Genomic DNA, 25,554 nt, shown 5'->3' with positions numbered 1-25,554 from the left:
TTAGTCCAGTAAACTCTAATTAGAGGAATGATTCCTTGGGCTTATATATTTTATACTTTTTGAAGCTCTTTCATGTACATTTACTCATACAATCCTTGCAACAATCCTCTGAGGTAGGTGGAGCAGGGATATTTATCCCCATGTGTTAATATTTTTGTTACATTTCATTACATGTAAATGACCATATATTGATTTATAACTCATACTAAGTATAGGTCTTTTTACTTAATTCTTATTTTAAAATTTATTTATTTTATTAAAAAAATTTTTTTTTGCTGCATTGGGTCTTCGTTGCTGCGCACAGGCTTTCTCTAGTTGCGGCAAGCGGGGGCTACTCTTCGTTGCGGTGGCTTCTCTCGTTGCGGAGCACGGGCTCTAGGCACACGGGCTTCAGTAGTTGTGGCACGCAGGCTCAGTAGTTGTGGCACACGGGCTTAGTTGCTCCGCAGCATGTGGGATCTTCCCAGGCCCGGGATCACACCCATGTCCCCTGCATTGGCAGGCGGATTCTTAACCACTATGCCACCAGGGAAGTCCTTTACTTAATTCTTATATGAGCTATAAGAACATAATGTATCTGAAATATTTACAGTAGAAAACCAAGCAAGGCATAAGTACAGTACGTTTTTAGTAGTCAAATAACAAACAAAAATCTAGTTGAAAGAAAAACAAGTTTTTCCAGGTGAGTCAGGTCATTCTCTTAATGATTAACACAGGCCTTTGTTAAATTTCTGCTAGGAAATCCCTGCAAAATATTTATTTAATGAAAAATAAAATAATTTTTAGCAAGTTTTTCTCCACTCCAGATTAATTTTATGGGGGAAACTTGGGGTCTTTGTTTTCAATTTAAGTTCCTCTGAAATATCAGTAATTGTTCATGAACATACTTGTGTGTTCTTTTTTCCTTCCTCAATCCAATTGTCAGTAATCTGGCAGAAGGAGAGCCTAATCACTGCCAAACAAAATTCCAATATTTAATGAGAAAATACATTTTTGATGCTTTAGCCAAAAATGCAAAGCCCCTTATTTAAGCTAATGGAATTCAAAAGAAATCCCTAGTACCTAGTAACGAAATAAAGTTAAAACACAACACAGACTTAAAAAAAGCTCAAAAGTTTTTGTAACAAATGGACATTTATAATTTTGCATGTAAAAAATATTTTTGAAACATAAAATTCTCTGAAACAAGAATTAGATTTTGAAGCAAGATCATTGTTTAAATACTATTACCTCAATTAATTATACCCTACTCTTTTTTTGAATATTTAAATTCTTCTGGGAAAATAAAAGGGGGAAATAAAGTTTGGTTTCTCTTGGGTTCTTATTCCTTATTTGTTTTGAACCAGTATTCTTCTACTATTTATTCATAAGCCTAAAGTTAACAAGCATAGGCCCGTGCAAAAGATTTCTTATGCTGTAGTCACTAGTTATGGCGCATATAGGGTCTTGGAAATATCAAATTAAACAGAATAAGATTGGAAAAAAAAACTCTAAAGAGACCAAATCTATACAAAGCCAAATGGCTAGGTTATGGAAGTGTTTGTCATAAGCAAATTAGTTTGCAGGAAAAGAAAACTAAGCCTGACTTTCATCTAGCCTTTATCTACCTTAAAATTTTTATTTTGGATACAGTTAGAGACCAATATTGACCTTAGTGTGGATTTATGCAACTATGAAGACCTTTAGAGACCTAAAACCACTACAAGAATTTTCTTTTGTGCCACACTTTAAAATTTCAGACCTAAAAAAATAATTCAGAACTGCTACTTATTATGAATTAGAGGCTGACCACTTCCAACTCTATCATTTGTAGATTAACTGCTCACATTTCACTGAAGCTTTGGCTCTTTCTAGAAGTGCAGGTCTGTTCTGTACAATTTCAACTAATTGCTGTCACACTAGTGCTTATAAGAGAGACTTCAAATACTTAACCCTTTCACTGCTTGATCGGAGGACAGTTTAATGGCAATGGGCAATGTGAGGCTATTCTGAACTTGGCAGTGTAGGGGCTGAAGAATGATTTTCATTATCAAATTCAAAGAGTACTGTATGCAAGAAAATTTTGTTGAAAAGTGGAATCAGAAGGGATTTTCAGGATGTTGCATTTTAAGTCTTCGCATTTTGGTAGCAGGAGAAAATACAGGACTGGATCAGCAATGAGTTACAAGGAGAAGAAAGGTTAAGGATGACAGTCATCTGCAGAGAGCTACATCAATTTAACTTACAGGTTTCAGTCACTTAGTTATTTCTGGATTCGGACCCCATACCATATGCCAGTGGTTTTCAAACTTTAGCCTGTATCAGAACCACCTAGAGGGTTTGTTAAAACACCGACTGCTGTGTTACACCCCAGAGTTTCTGATTCACTAGGTTTAGGCTGGGGCCCAACAATTTGTATTTCTAACAAGTTCCCAGGTGATGCAGGTGCTGCTGGTCTCCAGACCACACTTTGAGAACCCGTAGGTATCCATACACCATGCAGTTAGCCTACCTTTATTTTTTTTATTAAAAAAATTTTAAATAGAAGTTTAGTGGATTTACAGTATTTTATTAGTTTCAGGTGTACAACACCGTGATTCAATATTTTTAGATTATACTCCACTTAAAGTTATTACAAAATAATGGCTATATGTCCCTGTGCTGTATAATATATCCTTATTGCTTATTTTATACATAGTAGTTTGTATCTCTTAATCCCATACCCCTATCTTGTCCCTTACCTGCTCCCTCACCCCTAGTTTGTTCTCTGTATCTGTGAATGTTTGTTATATTTTTACTTTTAGATTCCACAAATAAGTGATATCATACAGTATTTGTCTTTCTCTGACTTATTTCACTAAGTATAATACTCTCTAGGTCCATCCATGTTGTTGCAAGTTAACCTACCAACTTTTAATAGGCACCACATTTATTCTACAATCTATAAGCAAACTACAAATGAAATAGTGAGATCATTTAAATTTTTTTTTTCTTTTTGGCTGCGCCACGTGGCTTGTGGGATCTTTAGCTCCCCGACCAGGGACTGAACCCCGGGCCACGGCAGTGAAAGCACTGAGTCTTAACCACTGGACGCCCAGGGAACGCCCTAGAAGTATTTTTTAAATGATAATATCAGTTTTGAGGGGGTTTATTTACCTTAATCTTCAAATAGGGTGAAAGGGGGAATAAAGTTGCCTTTAATTCTTGTTTAGATGTCCATTAATATTTAGCAGTAATAGCGGTGTTAAAAATTCACAATTTAAAAAATGTTCTAATCTGGTATAGGTATATAACAAGGTAATTACAGGAGAAATAACATATTGTCTAGGATTTACTCTAGAATATATCAGCAATAAATAAATAAATAAAATCTAAAAATAAATAAAGGGAGGGAGAGTCCTAGATGAAACAAGACTGGCAAAATGTTATTTGTTGAAGCTGAATGATGATTACCATGGGACTCATTATATTTCCCTTTCTACTTTTATGTAAGTTTGAAAATTTCTGTAAGAGAAAGCTTTGAAAATTCACATCTTCATCAATATTCATTGAAAGTGTAGTTAACATGTACAAAATGTGGACTGCATTTAAAACAAGGTCTTAATGGTATATCTCGGATAAGAGTGATAACATAGTCAAGGATTCAATAATCAGTCACTATACAGACTAGGCCTGAAATACAAATCTCAATTTAGGAACTTCCATTGTGGGCAGGCATGGGTAGGGGAAATAGCCCTCTTCTAAATTTCTCTCTCCCTTTAAAGATCCTTTATTCCCTCACTTTTTATTCCACCAGATTTGCTTGTAGCTTCTGAAACTCTCTGCGCAGCTGCCAATACAGACTCACAAAAATCCTTCTCTGCTGCCTGCCTCAAAGGGGCAGTGGCTTCTTAGGTCTCTTGCTTGTTCAAGCCTTGTTATGGTGACTATACTATCTCTTGAGTCAACCAGGCCAATCTTTGTGGGGAGGGGGGTTTCATATTTTTACACGTTAAAAATTAACTTTTTATGCACTTATAGAATTCTATAAATTAATTTGAAAGCAGATGTCTTTTTTTTTTTAAATATGATCTGACTTGGGCTTCCCTGGTGGCGCAGTGGTTGAGAATCTGCCTACCAATGCAGGGGACACGGGTTCGAGCCCTGGTCTGGGAAGATCCCACATGCCACAGAGCAACTAGGCCCGTGAGCCACAATTACTGAGCCTGCACATCTGGAGCCTATGCTCCGCAACAAGAGAGGCCGTGATAGTGAGAGGCCCGTGCACCGTGATGAAGAGTGGCCTGCACTTGCCACAACTAGAGAAAGCCCTCGCACAGAAACGAAGACCCAACACAGCCATAAATAAATAAAATTAAAAAAAAAACAACATAAAAAAAAAAAATGATCTGACTTGATGTGTACCTTACTGCCTGGCCCAATGGCATAGGGTATATTTAGGAGGTTACATTTTAGTATTTTTAAGTATTTTATTTTCTTCTGAGAAAATGAAACTAAGTAATAAGATATCATTTTAAAGAATAGTGCTTTATTGAATAAGTTTTATTCACAGAAAAATAAGCTTTAATCTATGATGACTGCCAGATTTTACAGTAGAAAGCAATTTTCTTAGTTTTCCATACTGATGGAAAGGTTTCTACTAAATGAAAAGAGCCATAAAATTATATTCACAAATATAGTACTCCTTCTCACACATTTCACATGATTATTCACAACACTAATACAATGACATAAGAATCAGTCATTTTGTCAGGTTAGATAAAGTACAACAGTAATGAAAAAAATGCAAACTCTTCTAACAAAAATTACATTAAAGCCTTTGTTACATCAAATAAAAAATGCAAATTTGTTGCTAAGTATAGACAGAATGACAAAATATATAGTAATTTTAAATGTTACATCAATGATACACAAGAATGTAATAAATGCCAAAAAATCTATATGCATTTCTGCAAACTTTAGGCTTCAAAATAGAATCTTACCACCCAAACATTAATGTAGTATTGTACAATTTGAAGCTATATGTATTTAAGATTGTCCTATTGTATTAGTTATAAAGTATCATTTAATATGTAGTGAAGGTTACGGTATGGTATACAAGAAAAAATAAACATTTGAGACCTCCCTGGAGAGGTAGATTGAAGTTTTTCACCGTCAAACTATGTCCCAGTCTGGGCTATCACTAATTAGCTATATAGCTTTGAACAAATCATTTCACCTTTCAGCCTCAGTTCCCTTATCTGTAAAACAAGAGGGATGAATTAGATACTCTCTACAGTCTCTTCTAGCTCTGACACCCTATGATCCTATTATGCTGCAAATGAAATTCACACTGTGCTAAGTGTGCAAGAGTCAAACTGAAACTGATTATGAAAGTGGGAATAAGCCAACTGTTTCTATTAGGAAAGCTCAACTAAATTTGGTAAGAATATTTTTTTCAAGTTATTAAAACAGGAATTTAAATATTTTTAAGGACTTGACCTACTTGTTCATTGTAATTTGCATCTTGACTATGACAAACAAACAAAAAAAATGAGTAAGAGTCACTGAAAGAGGTATCATCTAAGTTTTAGCCCACATTTCCAGAGTCAAGGCATATCCACGGAAGGTAAAAGAATGTTAGGTAGGGAATTAACATTTATAACAGGTATTTTACACATATGGCCTCCTTGAACTCATAACTTTGTAAGACACGTACTATTCTCATTTCACAGATGAAGAAATGGTTACCTCTTTTTTTCTTTTTTAAAGCAGATTTGGCTAAAAATAACCATATTTGTCAAATATTCCCTTCTGTTTTCTTATTTCTCTAATGGAAATGATACACAACCTATCCTACTTCTCCCACCCCTCCACCCCTTTTCCCCATATTCAACAACTGGGTGAGCAGGAAATAAAACAATGATTTTGATCTAAAGGGTACGATATGTGGAACTAATGCTGTGGTGGTAGTCTCCATTCAGAGTTCAAAATACCAATTTTATCCACTAAAATGAAAACAGGAAAAAAACTACCAACATTTAAATAATATAACAACAAAAGATCATAATACACAGGGCCAAATCACATCATATACATTCACTACACCCATCCTACCCCATCTTAGCCCCAAACCAAAGGGGAAAAAAATAAAAACAAACAAAAAATCTAGTAGGAAAGGCAATACAAAGCTACTAATAAACTGGAATTTATTTTATAAACACTAAACCCGTTTCTCAAAAATTAAGACAAAGCTTTTGATCAGCACACCAGATTATTACGAATAAAGATAATTATTTATTATAAAACAACTTGACTCTTCGCATGACTAAAATGTAGTAAAATAGGTGGTGCCTTTTGAAATCTTAGAGTGAACTTTATAAAGAAAAGGAATGTCTACATGTAGATACTGAGAACTATTTTGGGAAGGGGGAGGCAGAGATTTGGATCTGGCTACATTTTTGACCTTGCAAGTGATCATTCTCTGCACAATTAGATGGGAAGGATCCAGGGCTTTTCATAGTGCAAACAAAGGCAAACATCGGTAAGTCTTTAAAAATTTGATTAGAAGTTGGAGTGCTGAGTGATTTAACAACCCGAAGCAACAGCATTTCTAAACAATTCTTAAAATAAACTTGTTAGCCACATCAGCTTCATGCATTAAATTTCACAACTCATGGGGAGAAAAAAGGTCTTGCTTAACTCCAAACATACAAGTTTTAAAAGAGTTTTAATGAACTGAGGCTTCCAGAACTGGAAAAGCCTTATGTTAAAACAGTTCAGTCCTCGGCCAACAACTAGACTGAACTAACTACCTGACTTGGAGCTGACGTGTCCTGGAAAACACACTTTTAAAACTTTAACACTTTTCTCCCCTTGTTATTTAAGTTTAAATTTAAAGCTTAGACTATACATGTAAAATTTAACTTAATGAATATATAACTAAACCTAAGTAGAAGAAAGTGCAAAGGTAAAGAACTGAGGATTTACATAGTAAAACAAAAACAGGGCAGTCATTATTTGATTTTAAAAATTCTCATTTAAATTTGCAGTGCTTTAAATGAATATCAAAGTAGTAATCAACAGAGGTTAAGAGACCATAATACTCTTTCTCTTAGAAAATACAACAAAAATATAACTTTTAACAGTTCCACTCTCAAACTTTTCTCTACAGTAAAATGCCTCACTCACCTCTACAACAGGTTGTTGTGAGAATCTTTGTCTGGGTGTTCTATGAAGCATTTTTAAACTTTCATTTTCTTTTTTAATATATACTGATTCTTATTCAAGTTTTATTTTCTCTTTAATATTCAAACAACTCTTCTTCTTTTCTTGTCAATATTTTATAATTTCCAAGAGGGTTTTTAAGGATCTTGAGAGAACATTTATTTCAGAAGTATCTACTACTATCACTAGACAAGAAAACAAAAAACTTAGGTAAAGACTTGACATTTTGTCCTATATACATCTTAATCATCCTAAAGGTAAAAACTCACATGAAACCTTAAGATACAAGACGATATGAGAATCTCAACATGGAAAGCTGTCACTATAACTACGAGCAGTGTACAAACATGCTTCTACTCTTACCTACATAAGCTGACAGATGTTTAAAATACTGGGTTAATGAAGATCTTTTAGTAAAGTGACTTAGGCAGGCTTAAACTAGCAAGGATTAAGGATGAATCCTTACTAATTAATTGGAAGATCTGAGACATATTTTATATTTCATTTTACAAAATCAGGAATATTTATTTTGAAACAAGAGAAGAAGACATGGTCTACCTGTCAGAAAACTACCACTCAGAAATATTTTTCATCCACAAAGCAGGAAAAACATATAAACATTTAAATTTCACATTGGCACCAAAAAGGTCAACTGCCCTGCCTTCTTGGATTAGAAAAACTGAAGCTGAGCAGTAAGTAGTTTTGCAGGCGTTTGAACATGCCTAAGCCTTTAAATCAGTAAAATACTTTCTAAAAATTCTGATTACAAAAGTAATACAGACTTATAAAAAAATTCAAACAGAACAAAATAAAAAAAGTAGAAAGTGAAAGGTCCCTCCCTGTAAAGCCCCTCTGGGACCCATTCCCCCCATCCCAAAGAAACCACATTTAACAGTTTGGTGCCTATCTTTCCAAATCTTCTGTTCTATACGTATATAAAACACACACACCTCACTTGGCTCATTCTATACAGTGTTTTGCCACTTGATTTTAAACTTAATATACCTCTGACATCTTTCCATGTCAGTACGTGTAGGCTAGATGGTATTCAATCATTAAATACCCTTTTAACAATGGCAAAATCATTTTTAAAAATCATCCACCCAAGTACATGTGTATAATTTTAAAAGAAAGTAGACAAACTCCTAAAACACAAACATCTAAAGATAATCTCTATCTTTCTACCAGTGTAGAATAGTTCATTCCTTTTTCACACAAAACAAATTATGTGATTGGGGAGATTAACTCTAATCTGTACGTTTACAAAGAAGGCTCCATTTGTTAAGCTTATCTAAAAAGGATGAAAAAGTCAGTTGATTAATTCACTTACATTTAGAAATCTAAGTCAGTGTACTACAAATACACATTGTGATCAGTTATAATAATATGATGCTTCTCAGTCTAGGGTTTCAATTAAATAACAGTGAAAAAATAGGACAGATAATACAGCTAAAATCCTGAAAAATCCAGAAATTCAAATTTTAGATTGCTAACTATAACATCACAGTTTACATTTTTTCCCTACTTGGTAGCAAATGCTAATGGAATTCAATGCTGATTTCTTAAAGTTGGTTCACATCACACATTCAATCAGGGTAATAAGAATATAACACGCCTACTGTAGTTAGATTAAGACATAAAAATTTTTTGCTTGAAAGTAATGACTGTGTAGCACATGGGACATTTGTCCACTGCTTCCGCACACTGTTTACAAGTGACCAGATGTCCACAAGGAATAAAAACTACAGCAATATTTCTATCCATACAGATTTTGCAAAGCTTCTCCTCTTGCAGTAGCCTTAGCTGCTCTTCAGTACTAATCTCTGTACAAAGAGAGAAAAAAAAGTGTTAATTTTAGATTTTCTTAGCTGTTTAAATTCACTGAAATAATGTGAACCCCTACTATGTGCCAGACACTAATCAAGTGTTGGGAGATAGGATGACTCACATATGGCATCTGCTCTTAAGTAGTTCGCATACTAGTGGGAGAGAAAGACATGAGCTGAGGCTACGGAGGTAAGCACAAAGTGATAAGTGCTATAATAAAGTTACATACAAAGTGCTCTGGGACAAGACCACAGAACAAGTTCTTCTGTTCAGATTAGCTGGGGAAGGCTTCACGGGTTGGCAGTTGTTGGATGGGGGAGGGGGAAGTGGAAGAATGACATTTAAAAATAGCAATTTGCTAAGCAGAGAAGCAAGGCTTAGGTAAAAGACGTAGCATATAGAAAAGGCATGGCTTATTCCAGAAATGGAGGGATGGATTTGAGGGCCACTTCTGAAGTGGGACAAGTAGGATTTGGTGACTGGATGTGAGGGATGAGGAAGAAAGGAAATAAAGTTGATTTCAAGATTTCTAGCATGGCTGACAAGGGGATGGTAATGCCAATAGGAAATATAAAAGGAGGTACAGGTTTGGGATTTTCAAGATTTTTTGAGGTGCTTGCACAGCATCCATATAAAAATGTCCAACAGGCAATCGAAGAGTCAAGTCTTGAGATCAGAAGAAGTCAGGGCTAAAGATAGAGATTTGGGTGTCATCAATACACAGGTGGCACTGAAGTTCTTGCTTAATTCAGCCTTTGTCAAACTAAGTTTTGTGAAATGTTAACAAATATGTCATAGAAATGTGTTTCGGGCTTCCCTGGTGGCGCAGCGGTTAACAGTCCGCCTGCCGATGCAGGGGACACGGGTACGTACCCCGGTCCGGGAGGATCCCACATGCCGTGGAGCGGCTGGGCCCATGAGCCATGGCCGCTGAGCCTGCGCGTCCGGAGCCTGTGCTCCGCAACGGGAGAGGCCACAACAGTGAGATGCCCGCGTACCACGAAAAAAAAAAAAAAAAAAAAAAAAAAAAATGTGTTTCACTGTCATATATAACTATAATGACAACAACAGCAGCAATTAACAGTAATATAGCACTTCTACTATGTGCTACGCAGTATTCCAAATGCATTACATATTATAACAACCTTTGTAATCACTGTATACCAGTGTATACCAAATTCAGCCTCACATGAGAATCACTTGGGGCATTTTTTTAACAATATATTCCTTGGCCCCATTCACTGAATCTAAAATAATGGGGTTGAGCACACTGGCATTTGGGAACCATGACTATCAAGTTCAGGGCAGTATGATAAAGCATATATGCCCTCTTAGAAATTCAAAATGCATTTCCCTATTTAACTACAGAGTTCATTTTTCATGGCATCTCTTTTAACATTCTGGGGAACACTATTCTGAAAACAGCTTTGGGAAACAGTGTTATAATTTTATGCAACAAATACTTACTGAACACTTAGCTAGGTTCTAGGCATTAGAGATAGAACAATTAACAAATATATAGACCCTGGGCTCCCAAACATTCATAGACAAGTAAAGAACACAAGCAGACAGGAAATTATAATACAGTGTGATGATAAAAAGTAATTATAATGTGTTATGAAGAACACAGGAAGGGTGTGTGTCCGTGCACACACACATAAAGGGGAGGCTTCCCAGAAAAAATTATACCTAAACTGGGTCCTAAAGGATGAGTAGGAGTAAAGTAGGAGAGGGAGACGGCCTTGGGGGACAGGAGCAATGGGAGAAGAGGGTTCTGGGCAGAGGAAATGACATAAGCAGGCTCCAAGGAGAGAGACAGAACCAGGCCTGCAAGTGCACGGGTAAGGCTTGGGAAGAGAATCTGAGGGGGAAATAGCATGACATGAGGCTACAGGTTAGCAGGAGCCTGATCATGAAGGATTTGGCAACCCATGTAAAGGAGTTTGGGCTTGACACCGAGGACCCCAGGAGCCAGTGAAGGGTTTTAACCTGGAAAAAGATATCAGAATTGCTTCAGAAAGGTTTTCTTGATTAGCGGTGGAGAAAAGGATTATATAATCTCTTTTTTCTTAAAAGGCAACTTCCTGGGCATAATCAAAACTCAAAGATGGAACATAGAGGTAAGAAGATAAACTGCCTGCCCCCAAGAAGCTTGTCTAATGGGCAGGAGAGAAAAGAAAACAGTTCCAAAATGATGTTACAATTGCTTTAACAGCAGAGAGAGTAGAGGGAGCTGCAAACTCTGCTATGGGTATTGGAGAAAACTTCAGAAGTGACCTTTGAGCTGAGCCTTGAAGGATGAGTTCAAGAAATGGATTTAAGGAACTGGGGGTGGAGTGGGGCATCAGATGAGGTATACAAACAGGAAAAAGGCATTTGGGGCATAGGAAACAACTGAAGCAAAGGGATGGCATTATAAACTGATTTATATTATATGGAAGCATCTGACCAAAAAAGTCAGAATAAAGTATATATTCATGCCATCAACAAGACTGTGGTAACCAGTGCGAGCTAGCCTGCCAGAGGAATATGGAAAAGCAGAGTGACTTGGTGAAGGGAAAGCATTTGAGATAACAGGCTTTCTGCTGCCGTCCACAAGCAGAGGGACTCGGAGATCATGCTGCAGAAGCAGAAAAAGGCAAATGAGAACAAAGAATCCAAGTAACTTCATGTCCAATCCTCTTGCACTTCTTCTGTGTGCCTGGAGCTAGTCCCACCATGCTAGAGTTTCCTCCTGTAGTGCTCACAGGTCCCAGCACCGCATTCCCTTTGCCCTGAGTCTACAGCAGGTCTCTTTTGTGCTTCCTTCCCTTCAGGTAGTCTCTCTACACCTGGGCCAGTCCTGGGGGTAAGGGGACGACCCCTTCCCAGTGTTTTTTAAAAAGTAGCTTTGTAGGGCTTCCCTGGTGGCGCAGTGGTTGAGAGTCCGCCTGCCGATGCAGGGGACGCGGGTTCGTGCCCCGGTCTGGGAGGATCCCACATGCTGCGGAGTGGCTGGGCCCATGAGCCATGGCCGCTGAGCCTGCACATCCGGAGCCTGTGCTCCGCAATGGGAGAGGCCACAACAGTGAGAGGCCCGCGTACCGCAGGAAAAAAAAAAAAAAAAAGGTAGCTTTGTAATTCCAAGAAAAATCAAAAAAAGGAAGACAATTAAGTAATTTACACATTACTTTTGGATGTAATGCCACAATGAATAAAAGACACTGGATCAGATACCTCCAGTAGTCAAATTTACAGAGACAGAAAGCAGAATGGTGTTTGCCAGGGGAGGGGGAAATGGGAGTTGTTTAATAGGTAAAGAGTTTCAGTTTTGTAGATGAAAAGAGTTCTGGAGATTGACTGCACTACAGTGTGAATGTACTTAAAACTACTGAACTGTACACTTAAAAATGGTTCGGAAGGTAAATTTTATGTGTATTTACCACAACTGTTTTGTTTTTGGCTGCACCGCGTGGCTTGCTGGATCTTAGTTCCCTGACCAGGGATGGGACCCAGGCCCTCAGCAGTGAAAGCACCGAGTCCTAACCACTGGACCGCCAGGGAATTCCCCACAATTTTTTAAAAAGAAGTAAAAAAAAAAAAAAAACAAGAAAAAACAGGAACACCAGACCAGAAGTCAGGAAACCTGAATTTTACTCCCAACTATCTGAGTGACCTTGAGTAACAGCATATCTGCAGTTCAGTTTTCTCTGAAGTAATGAAAATTTTGTATGATCTTTAAGGTTCTTTTCATTCCGATTATTTGTGATTCCATGTTTGCAGACCACAATGGATGAAATGTCATGCCTACCAAACACAGATATCATGAACTCCACTTTTCCTACCTTATTTCAGGCTTGCATACAGACGCTTACTTGAGATGGTGATGGTCTGGGCATTCTTTCCAGACTAATAGTTCACCTCTGGCAATTACTTCACTCTAGCCTTTAGAGTAACTACTAGGTTCTTTCCTTTCCTGAGGTACCTTTCCCCTTCTACTTTCTACAAGGCCCCCTTCTAGGTCGGGAGGTTCTGGCACATAGCAATAAAGGCAACAGCTAGATCATCTTTGATGTTATTTGCTAATAGTTTTACTACATTATTTTAAACCACTTCCAGAATAAACTGATGTTGTTAATGTTCCTATCAGAGCAGATTCATGTGGAAAGACAGACTGATAAGAAATGTGTATGGGTTATTTGATTTTTACATTATGTTCTGTAATATACACATAAGGATTAAAGCAAGTGCCTTAGCACACACATGAAATAAAGGGCTTTGTATCATACTATGTTGTTTCTAAAAAGAAAGAAAAAAAGATACTAATTTGGTACTATCTTTAGAAGACTGGGGTATTCTCTGTCACAGAGCCAATAGGATAAAAACTAGTATTGAATCTAGGATTTCTCAATGAGTAACAATAACAACATTGCACTTTTTTCTAATAACTTCCATCTATTTTACCTCAATTAGGCCCACCCTCTATTTTGTATAGAACTAAAAGATTCTTAGTGCCAGTCTTTCCTCATCAGCTTTTGGGAAGAGAAATAGACAGCAGTCCTCCATGAGAAGACAGCCTGTAACAATTACTTGCCTCTCAATTTTGTGAGACTAAGGAGAGATCATCTGATGAATTCTAACCCGTGCCCCTGAGAGCTGGCATTTGTTTAGGCCCTCCTTCCCACACTACCCTGGCTTGTAGTCTCAGTAATAAGAACCCCCCACCAACTCCTGTTGGATAGAGGACAAACATGCCCCAATGCACTCTGTCCCTTGTTCTCTTCCTACTGCAACCCACTAAATCTTTCTGTTGTAAACACCTTCAGGTATAAAAACTAACACCTTATTGTCAAACTTAATTAAGCTTGAGAGCTTGAGTTGTGGTTAAGGGGAGAATGGCACAATCACTGGTATCACGAAGTAAATGGTTTGTTTCACTATCACCAAGACACGTGGAGCTATTATAGGTTTAAAATACATGCATCTTTAAGGAAAAGATGCTTTCTGCTGAATCTTTTACATCAACTAATGTAATTTAAAACATCATTAATGTTATACTGTTTTATGACTTATGTAATTATCTGAATAATGTTTCAAAAACATCTGAAATAACCTAAAGATCAAAAGGGTCTTTAGGGTAAAAAAAAAAAGTGAACTTTTAGGTTCATTAGCCCTTGGAGAGTTCTCATCTTTTGATACAGGTGGTCAAAAGCTTAGAGAACGATTATAATAAAGCACCCCAAGAATGTATTCAGTTTGAAACCTTTTCTTTAACCTCCAATGTTGTTGGCAAGCTCTAGAGTAGCTGTCATCCTTAAAGGAGAAACTTGTATTTTTTATCTTTCTTTTTCCTAAAAGGAGGTTATATACTTCTCTTCTACATTATTTAATACACTTTCTATACATGATTCATAGTATTAAGATGCCATTAATTCAAGCTCTATTTAGCAATATGACCCCTTTATATACTTACATCATATGAAAAGTTGCAGAACACTCTAAATCCAAAGAGTTTCAACTACAAAACTTATAGTCTACACACAATGATAAAAGTTAGTCTTTGTTGTTCTTTATCTAAAATAAAGCATAAACTCACACTTTTAAAATGAATGGATCACTGGATCTTACTTGGACCCTGAGTAGAACAAATGAACTGAAAAAACATTTTAAGACAATGAGGAAAATTAAAACCAACTGAATTTCAGATGATATGGAATTACTGTTAATTTTGTTAAGTGTGACAATAGTATGTTATGGGCTAAATGTCTGTCTCCCCAAAATTCATACGCTGAACCCCTAACCCACTGTGTGATGGTACTTGGAGGTGGTGCCTTTGGGAGATAATTAGGTTTAGATGAGGTAATGAGGATGGGACTCCATGATGGGATCAAGGTCCTTATAAGAAGAGGAACAGAAAGCAGAGTGCTCTCTCTCTTGGCCATGTGAGGACTTAGAGAAGGCAGCCATCAGCAAGCCTGGAAGAGAGTCTTCACCAGGAACCAAATCTGCCTGCACCTTGGTCTTGCACTTCCCAGCCTCCAGAACTATGAGAAACAAATGTCTGTTGTTTAAGCCACCCAGTTTACAGTACTGTTATAACAGTCTGAGCAGATTAACCCACAGTATTAAGGTGATGTTAAAAGAAGTCCCTATCTGTTAGATATTTATCAAAGTATTTATAGGTAAATGATATAAAGGATGTCTAGGATTTACTTTGAAATACTACAGCAAAGAAAAAAAGGTGGGGGAAGAAGTGAAACAAGATTAGAAAAGTGTTGATAATTATTGAAGATGGTCGATGCGTATGTGAGGGTTCATTATACTATTCTCTCCACTTTTGAGTATGTTTGACAGTTTTCATAATAAGAAGTTTTTTTTTTTTTCATAATAAGAAGTTTTAAAAAACATTTATCCTAAGGGGAATATGAGAGGAGGGAAATGAATGGGCCACAAAGTCATGTAAGATACTATCCATAATGAAGTGATGTTAGGTGTGTCTTGCTTTTTAAAAACAGGTATGCGTACCTTTCTGTAACGAAGTCTGACCTGATTCATCTTGTGTATTGTCTTTCTGAGCACTCACTAGATCTGCAACCAGAACTTCAAGTGATTTATAGTTGCTCCCAGATGTCTGAATTTTTTCCTCCATTATTTTCTTAATGTCCTTGAAACTGAATCCCATTCGTATAGCTTCTTGTACCATAGGATTTTGGAATATGGTATCATCTGAAATGAAAATTGGTGAGGAAAAAGATCATAGAGTTTAATTATTTTCATGAACACAACTCAACAGCAAAGTATAATTGAAAAGAAAAATTTAAGCAACAAGCAAAAAATCAAAACCAGGGACTCCCCTGGTGGTCTAGCAGCTAAGACTCTGTGCTCCCAATGCAGGGGGCCCAGGTTTGATCCTTGGTCAGGGAACTAGATCCCACATGCCTCAAGAAAAAATTTAAAAATCCCGAGTGCCGCAACTAAGACCCAACGCAGCCAAATTAATAAACAACAACAACAACAAATCAAAACCAAATCACCAAACCAAAGCTGCTTTGGGAAGAGGACTTAGAAATACTTGGGCGTTGAAGAATCACTTTCAGAATCTTACAACAGTTGAAAATGCAATGAGTATGTATTTTGTAGCATTATGAATTGAGATTAGGTGCTTTAAAGACTACATGAACAGTACAAGATAAGGTAAAACAGATAAGAAAAGGGTTAAGCGCTTCAAAAATCTGAAAAGCGTGGATGTCTTTAGTGAATCACCAGCAATTATTATTATTTTTTTTTACCAGCAATTATTTTGAAAAAAATCATGGGAAATAGAGGAAGACGCAGTCTGTGACCTTGAATATATCAGCTTCCTATCTCTCTGACTTAGTTTCTGCAGCTGGGGGGAGGGTGGACTAGATAAGGCAAGAAAGCAAATAGAAAGTCACTTTAATGACACTCAAAGTAGGAATACAGATTGTGTAGTTATGTGCTAAAAGATGAGACTTCTCCTCTGACTCATCAATTCCACTCTTCGGTATTCTTCTTTTTCTTTTCCACACCACACAGCTTGCAGGATCTTAGTTCCCCGACCAGGGATTGAACCTGCACCCCGGCAGTGAAAGCGCTAAGTCCTGACCACTGGACCGCCAGGAACTTCCCCACTCTTGGGTATTAAAAATGAGTACATATATCCACCAAAGACATACACAAGAATATTCATAGCAGTGTATTTATAACAGGCCCAAACTGGAAACAACTCAAGTGCCCATCATCAGGTGAATGGATAAGTAAATTCTGGTATATTCAAATATTACACAGCAAGAAAGAAAAATGAACTACTGCCACAGACAACATGGATCAATCACATAGATATGATAAACAAAACATCATCATAATGATGAACCAGAGACAAAAGAGTGCATACTGTATGATTACATTTTTAAGATGTTCAAATCTAATCTATGGTAATAGAAGTCAGAATATAACTTGAGGGTGGATATTGATTGGGAAGGGGCCTGACGGAGCTTTCCAGGGTGGTGGAAATGTTCTATATCTTGATCTGGGTGATGGTTAGATGGACCTCTACCTCATACCATATACAAAAATTAACTCAAAATGGATGAAAGACCTGAATGTAAGAGCTAAAACCATAAAACTCTTAGAAGAAAACACAGGTGACCTTGGATTAGGCAATGATTTCTTAGACATGACACCAAAAGTATAAGCAACAAAAAACAGACAAGTTGAACTTCATCAAAATTAAAAAGTAATATGAAACAAACAAACAAAAAAAAGTAATATGATTCAAAGGACACCAACAAGAAAGTGAAAAGACAACCCACAGAATGGGAGAAAATATTTGCAAATCATATATTTGACAAGGGACTTATATGTATAATGTATAAAGAACTAAAATATATAAAGAACTATTACAACTCCATAATAAAAAAAAAGTAACCCAACTAAACAAAGGGCAAAGGAGATGAACAGACATTTCTCCAAAGAAGACATACAAATGGCCCATAAGCACATAAAAAAATGCCCAACATCATTAGCTATCAGGGAAATGCAAATCAAAACCACAATGAGACACGCTTCACACCCACTAGGAGGGCTGTAATAAGGAGACAGACAAGTGTTAACAAGGATGTAGAAAAACTAACTGAAACCCTCATACACTGCTGGTGGGAATATAAAATGGTGCAGCCACTTTGGAAAACCGTCTGGCAGTTTATCAAAAGTTTAAACATAGAGTTACCACATGACCCAGAAACGCCATCCCTAAACATATACCCAAGAGAACTAAAAACATATGCCCACACAAAAACTTGAACACAAACATTCATAGCAGCATCAGCATCATTCATAATAGCCAAAGAGTGGAAACACCCCAAATGTCCACTGACTAATGAATGGATAAACAAAATGTGGTATTATCCATATAAAGGAATGTTTTCCACCATAAAAAATAATGAAGTACTCATATATGATAAGGGTTGAACTTATATGACTGGATGAACCGTGAAACCACACATTATTACTCCACTTATATGATACGTCCAGAATAGGCAAATCCATAGAAACAGAAGTAGATAAGTGGTTGTTTGTGCTTGGGGGTCGAGGGGCTGCAATGGTGAATGACTGCTAAGGAGTATGGGGTTTCTTTCTGGGGTTATGATAATGTTTTGCAATTAAATAGTAGTTATGGTTGTACAACCCTGTGAATATACCAAAACCCACTAAAGTGTATACTTTATACGGGTGCAATTTTTGCTGTATGAATTATATCTTCATTTAAAAACACTAATCCTAAACCAGAGCAAGAGTCTTACTAGTCATAAAAGGAATAGTATGCAGTATAAGGATGATTATTATCAAGAAATGTTATAGAATCTTTGTTTCTGGATAATTTCAAAAATACAGGCTGGAATAAATGATTTCTTAAACTGTATCATTTATGCACATTACAAAACCTTAATCAAGTAGTATCAAATTGGCTCTCCTTCTCTAGCATACATATGAATATATATAGTATTCTCTTGCCTTCTAATCCTTAAGATACTAAATAGATGATGTTATGAGTATAGAGAGTGGGGAATCACCAGACATATTCTAAATTAAACTTTACTATTTTTGAAACATGATGCCTAGGTTGACAATGAGATCTGTAGTGTGATGTAGGATTCAGAAGACCTTATTTACAGTCCTAGTTCCACTAATGCTTTGTAATGTAACCATGGGCAGGTCACTTAACCTCTCTGTTTCTTCATCTGAAAAGTGGGATAACAATATCTTCTTTGTTTCACATAATATCTTTCTCTGCACACTTTAGTTTTTAAAGATGCCTGTCATGAGTAAATAATCTTTGTGATAAAAATCCTCTACCTCTCTAAAAGGTAATAGGAGGTAAACAAACCAAACCATACTCCTTTGTGAAGAAGCTGGGGAAGGCAAAAAGATGGCATGGAATAAGGAAGCAGGAAGGTTAGGGCTGATCATGGTGATGGCACATTAGTAGAGCACTGGATTCACAATCCTGGCTAACTAAAGAAACCCCATTGACCAAAATACACTTAACGAAAAAAAAATACACAACGCTTTTTGTGATTTTAACAGAAATGACAATGGAGAGCCTACAGGTGTTCCTCTGGAACTTGGAAAAACTGTCCAACCTCTGAACCAATGTTCCCAGTATATAAATATCCAACTTAAATTTATAGGCACTTCATTAATTCTTAAGTCTACAGCAATCTCATCTCAAAGATATATATCTTGAAAGAATCAGTTTACCTTTCCACCTTATAAATAACAAGTATAATAAACTGGCAATGAAATTAAAGTATTTATTTTAATAAGAATATTTACCAATTCTTTTAGTTAATGATGGTGTTTTTTCAGCAGTTCTCGTCTAAAATAGAAATATGAATTATAAGTTAGAATTCCTTTTGGTAGAAGACAATTACTTCAATTTGAGAAGTTATGTTAATCATGAGTTTATAAATTAGCTTTATTCCAGTTCAACATATGAATATTCACAAGAGGCATATAGCCTGATGAAGCTAGAAGTTAAAAGATCATCTAACCCAATCCATTCACTTTACAGACAAGAAGCTGAGGCTCAGGGAGATTAAACAACTTGATTGAGGCAATACAGTTCATGGCAGGGCCATAATGGCAACTCTTCTGTCTCATTCTAGTCCAGGGCTCTTTCCACAAAGTACTGATGCCTTGGCCACCCCAGGCCACACTATCAATATAGATACCTTTTTGAGATTTTAAATATTGTCTGTGAAAAGTTAAAGACTAGTAGTACAAAACACATTATCCAAGTCTAAGTTCAGAAGGCTGAGGGATTTAAGTGTTTTAGTTCTTCAAGCCCATTTTCGCCTACAGTGATACTTAAATCAGTTCATCCTGATTCCCTTTTCACAAATTTGCTTTAGCTTAAGAAAAACGAGCACTCTTCAAGATCTCCCCTTTAAGCTCACCATACATTACTGTTTTACTTTTAAAATTTTTATTTTATATTGGAGTATAGTTGATTTACAATGTGTTAGTTTCATGTGTACAGCAAGGTGATTCAGTTATACATATATCTATTCTTTTTCAAATTCTTTTCCCATTTAGCTTATTACAGAATATTGAGCAGAGTTCCCTGTGCTATACAGTAGGTCCTTGTTGGTTATCTATTTTATTTTATTTATTTTAATAAATTTATTTATTTTTGGCTGTGTTGGGTCTTCATTGCTGCGCACGGGCTTGCTCTAGTTGGTGGCGAGCTGGGGCTACCCTTCACTGGGGTGCGTGGACTTCTCATTGCAGTGGCTTCTCTTTGTTGCGGAGCACAGGCTCTAGGGGCGCGGGCTTCAGTAGTTGTGGCACAAGGGCTCAGTAGTTGTGGTACAAGGGCTCAGTAGTTGTGGCACGGGCTCTAGAGCACAGGCTCAGTAGTTGTGGCACACGGGCTTAGTTGCTCCGCGGCATGTGGGATCTTCCCAGACCAGGGCTCGAACCCGTGTCCCCTGCATTGGCAGGCGGATTCTTAACCACTGTGCCACCAGGGAAGTCCTGGTTATCTATTTTAAATATAGTAGTTTGTGTATGTTAAACCCAAACTCCTAATTTATCCCCCTCCCCACCTTTTCCCTTTGGTAACCATAAGTTTGTTTTCTAAGTCTGTGAGTCTGTTTCTGTTTTGTTAAATAAGTTCATTTGTATCATTTTTGCTCACTGACTTCCTTTTGGTCACACATACCTTCTTTTGGTGTCTTAACACCTCCATCAAGCCTTCTGCCCTGGGAGCGATTCTGTTTCTTCAGGTGATTTTGCATAACTCTCTTCTGAACCATTATATTTTGTTTAGCGATGTAGCAGAGTTAATATTTTTTAACAACTACTTTTTAAAGACTGTTTAGGTACACAGTAAAATTGAGGGGAAGATACAGAGATTTCCCATGTAACCCTTGCCCCAACACATGCATTCCCTCCATCATTATCAACATCCTTCCCAGAGTGTCACACTTGTTAAAATCAGTGAACCTACACTGATATGTCATAATCACCCAAAGTCTATAGTTTACATTAGGGTTCACCCTTGTTTTACATTCTATCACCATACATTATTAATCTAAAATACTATACTGTGAATTTTATACTAAGAAATCATTGCAAAACAAATTATGTAATATCTGAAAATATATATTCTACAATATGTGACTTACCAGAGACTCCTCAATTGAATGGGTTAAATGAATATTGTTTATGTATTCTTGTCCCTTCTCTTCTAACAGAAATCTACACCTAAACAAATAAAAGGTTAAACTTTAGTAGCTCATAAATTAGTAAAGTATAATTAAAGATATAACCTCCATCATCTTAATTCCATTAACTTGCTTTTTGATATTTCTAAGGAGCCACAAAATAAAATGTCACTCAATTCCTTATTAAACTATCATTTTAAGGTTAAAAAAATGTTTCCTTTGTTATCCTAATATGCTAATGACAGTAGAACAAAAATATCAACTTGAGAACTTTCAGCTTTTACACAAATTATTAAATTAGCACCTTGACATTTAAAAACAAGTTTTAAGTAATCTTAACGAGTTTTATTTAGAGATTAACCAATTGTACATTTTAAAGGAATTCTTTAGGCTTTCAGCCTTTCCTTTTAAGGCTGTTTAAGGTTAAAATTTATTTTCAAATGATCATTCTGAAGTTTTAAGTTGTACTATTTTGTAGGCCAAAAATCCACATCACTGTACACTGTACACATCTGTGTTCTTTATTTTAAAGAGGCAAGATGGCAAAGAGATGTTTAGAATATGTCATCATTCTAAGATGCCACTGAGTGTAAGCAGCATGATTATATTATGTGCTACCACTGCCAATTAAATTATGACCCACCACCAGATGTGTCCTGGTTTCAGAGATCTGAAAATGTGACCAACTGTGTGCCTTAGAATCCACGAGATTCAGTAATATTTGTTAGAGGGCATGATGGATTCTTAAGGAATCTGCTTGGCAACATGGGCTCTCATGCCCATCATTAAAGAGCCTACTTCCCACAGTGGATAAGAATCTGCCTGCCAATGCAGGGGACATGGGTTCGACTGCTGGTCCAGGAAGATCCCACATGCTGCAGAGCAACTAAGCCCGTGCACCACAACTGAGCCCGCATGCTGCAACTACCATGATGAGAAGCCCGCGCACCGCAATGAAGAGTAGCCCCCGCTCACCACAACTAGAGAAAGCCGCACAGCAACAAAGACCAACAAGGACAAAAATTTTTTTTTTAATTTTAAAAATTAAAAAAAATAAAGAGCCTACTTCCAAACAACAACAAAAGCATACATTCCTTTTTTTTTTTTTTTAAAAAAGGAATTAATTAATTAGGCTGCGTTGGGTCATCGTTACTGCACGGGGGCTTTCTCTAGTTGCGGCGAGCGGGTGCTACTCTTCATCGCGGTGCACGGGCTTCTCATTGTGGTGGCTTCTCTTGTTGCGGAGCATGGGCTCTAGGTGCATGGGCTTCAGTAGTTGTGGCACACGGGCTCAGTAGTTGTGGCTCACAGGCTCAGTAGTTGTGGCTGGCGGGCTCCAGAGCGCAGGCTCAGTAGTTGTGGCGCATGGGCTTAGTTGCTCTGTGGCATGTGGGATCTTTCTGGACCAGGGCTCAAACCTGTGTCCCCTGCTTTGGCAGGTGGATTCTTAACCACTGCGCCACCAGGGAAGTCCCATACGTTCCTAATTTGGTGTTTAGAAATAGAATCATCTGAACGTCATAGATGTGATACATAAGTAATGAATGGTTTGGTCACTGGAGAAGGCTTAGGTGTTTTTTTGTTTTTTGTTTTTTGCGGTACGCGGGCCTCTCACTGTTGTGGCCTCTCCCGTTGCGGAGCACAGGCTCTGGACACGCAGGCTCAGCGGCTATGGCTCATGGGTCCAGCCGCTCCGCGGCATGTGGGATCTTCCTGGACCGGGGCACGAACCCGTGTCCCCTGCATCGGCAGGCGGACTCTCAACCACTGCGCCACCAGGGAAGCCCGGCTTAGGTGTTTTTTAAAAATGTATATAAAGTAGGTGACCCCATTTTTATAAACCTGGTGTGAATTTCAAATTTCAATTGGTGAAGGCAAAAATAGCTGACGTGAAAAGTTATTCAAGTCTTCCCACTGCTTATGTGCTGTCCAACTTGCCTGTCACTGAAGGAACATTTAAATACCTTACCCTGGATACCACGTAGCATGTTGTTCCCAAGGGTCTTCACTGGGCTTCCAATCAGTTAGCCCTCCTCCACAGTGAAAGCACTTTACTTTATCACCTTCACCTAAGAAACACACAAGTAAAAATACATGTATTTGTGCAATTACAAGCTTACCCCAAAATATCCTTTTAAATACTATAAAATTAAGCATTTCTAAATTACATGAAAGTCTCATAGCTTAAAAGAAGATATCTGAATTCACATCTAAGTAACAGATAAGATCATTTGAGGAGGAAATACACACTAAATTCACCAATTCAATTTGAGGTATTTTACAGAAGACACAAATAAAATTTCCCAATTTTTATGTGAAAAATCACAATTGTTTTAACATATGTCATTTGGGGCCATCAATGCTATGTTTACTTTTTCAAACTGTGAAACTTTAACAATAAAGTTCAGCATATATATAAGTTTCTCTAAGGTTATAGCTATATGACACTAAACAAACTTTCAAGATTGCTATATGATACTAAGTAAATAAAATATTGAAATAACTTGTATTTTGTATTTTGGCACTATTCAATCTTAAAGTAACTGGGTCAGATATATAACGGTATAATTTTTCTGAATATTCCTGGAAGCCATCACACTAATGGCCCTTCCTTCCCTACTGGCATGTCTACAGCAGTCCATTTGAAAAGTGCTCATTTTTTTTTTTTTTTTTTTTTTTGCAGTACGCAAGCATGTGGGATCTTCTTGGACCGGGGCACGAACCCGTGACCCCTGCATCGGCAGGCGGACTCTCAATCACTGCGCCACCAGGGAAGCCCTGAAAAGTGCTCATTTTAAGCAATAAGGCATCTTTTGAATATACAGGGCAGCTTTCAAATATACAGTCTATGTACAAATGGCAGGTATCAATTTTAACAGCAGCCAAAGTAAACTCCCTAATGTTAACTCTTCTTATAGGGTTGTTGTGAAGCATAGAGAAAATGCATGTAATATACGTATTGAGCACATATAGTAGGTGTGTAATAAATTATAGTTAGTATTACTATCAGACCTATTCTTCTATCAGGGATGTCGATCATCTTTTGCAAGTCATTCTTCTCCAAAACACAATTACATAAAGATAAATATGACTCATAATATGGTAATCCTTTCCACGTAAATTCAGTGGTTATATTACAGATTCATAAGGGTTCACAGAATAATACTAATATAAATAATGATGTCAGCCTACACCTAAATATTTACCAGTTCAGGGGGCAAATGGCATCTATTTACTTTTTAGGAGCCCTGGGATAGTTGGAAAGTTATTTATTAGCCTACTTTTATAATAAAGTTTACCTAAAGCATAAAATCCAGCTCTTGCAAGCTGCTCCTTGTTAACTGAGTATATCCACGTCCCAAATGTAATGATCCGTGCTTCATAATCTGCCATGGCTGGATTTCTTGGAGGATTTGTTGAATTTGGGAAATTCCTATCAGAGCTCACGACATCAGATTCACTTTGAATATTAAAATTCCGGCCCAATACAAAGAAGCAATTAGGAAAGTGTCGCCTGTGTTCTGACCATGCACGATCACAAGGTTCCCAATTTTTCAGTTTCCCGCCACAACAAAAGCATTGTACTTGATCATCAATACCCGTGTAGTAGAGTCCAGCACTAGCTAACTCTCTTGGGGTTAAGTGGGCATAGTCTGGCCAGTTTTGAAATGACTTTAATCTAGCTTCTTCACTACACATGGCAGGGTTCCTTGGGTATATGGTGTCTGATAAATCTACAACCTGTCCAGTTCTCAAAAGATAGTCTGCATGAGTCTCAGATGGCCTTTCTAAAACAAAATGATTTCTGTTTCCCAGACCGTTTTCAGCTTTGTACTGACCATTTTGGACACCAGGATTTGTAGGCTGTGCAGCATTACTTTCGAAATAAAAGCCATTGATAAATCTGCAATTTGGGGATACTTTCCTGTGTCTTCCAACTGCTGAGTCTCCATACTGCCATCTATCTACTGCTGCATGACAACTAAAGCACCGCACGGTGTCTCCTTCACCAGTGTACAGAAAACCAGCTCGTGCTAGTGTTGATGCTGAAACAGGACTACTACTTGGAAAATTAGCAAAAGTTTTTAATCTATTAAACTCTTCTACAAATTCTTCATCCTTACTGATGTCTGCAGGTACACAAGTTTTAGATCCTTCAAAACTGTTAAAAGTCATCTTCTCTTGAAAATAGGACTTGTCCGCCTTTTCTAAAAAGAGAACATTACATTAGGAAATCCAAAAATGTCAAACACAAGCAATATACTTTTGATATTAGGAGTTAACAAATTACCCACTGATGACACAATTTTAA

General features: G+C 37.2%; 1 protein-coding gene across 5 annotated transcripts in view; it reads right to left on the bottom strand.

Moving 5' to 3' along the window:
• Window positions 1-4,487: 4,487 nt before the first annotated feature.
• Window positions 4,488-25,554, bottom strand: part of XIAP (X-linked inhibitor of apoptosis) — a 45,837-nt gene continuing 24,770 nt past the window's right edge. For 3 of the 5 annotated variants that reach the window (XM_032619405.1, XM_032619404.1, XM_032619407.1), the window contains 7 exons: window positions 24,542-25,450; window positions 23,212-23,311; window positions 21,204-21,282; window positions 19,348-19,390; window positions 15,517-15,717; window positions 9,886-9,963; window positions 4,488-9,008 (listed from right to left, as the gene is read on the bottom strand). In XM_032619405.1, coding sequence (XP_032475296.1) covers window positions 8,815-9,008; window positions 9,886-9,963; window positions 15,517-15,717; window positions 19,348-19,390; window positions 21,204-21,282; window positions 23,212-23,311; window positions 24,542-25,418 — 1,572 coding nt within the window. In that variant the 5' untranslated portion in view covers window positions 25,419-25,450 and the 3' untranslated portion in view covers window positions 4,488-8,814. The remainder of the gene's footprint in view (window positions 9,009-9,885; window positions 9,964-15,516; window positions 15,718-19,347; window positions 19,391-21,203; window positions 21,283-23,211; window positions 23,312-24,541; window positions 25,451-25,554) is intronic. The other 2 variants (XM_032619408.1, XM_032619409.1) reach the window with 1 other exon arrangement.

This window comes from Phocoena sinus, chromosome X, assembly GCF_008692025.1.
Source record: "Phocoena sinus isolate mPhoSin1 chromosome X, mPhoSin1.pri, whole genome shotgun sequence".
Classification (NCBI taxonomy): domain Eukaryota; kingdom Metazoa; phylum Chordata; class Mammalia; order Artiodactyla; family Phocoenidae; genus Phocoena; species Phocoena sinus.
This window is presented reverse-complemented; position numbering and strand designations above follow the sequence as displayed.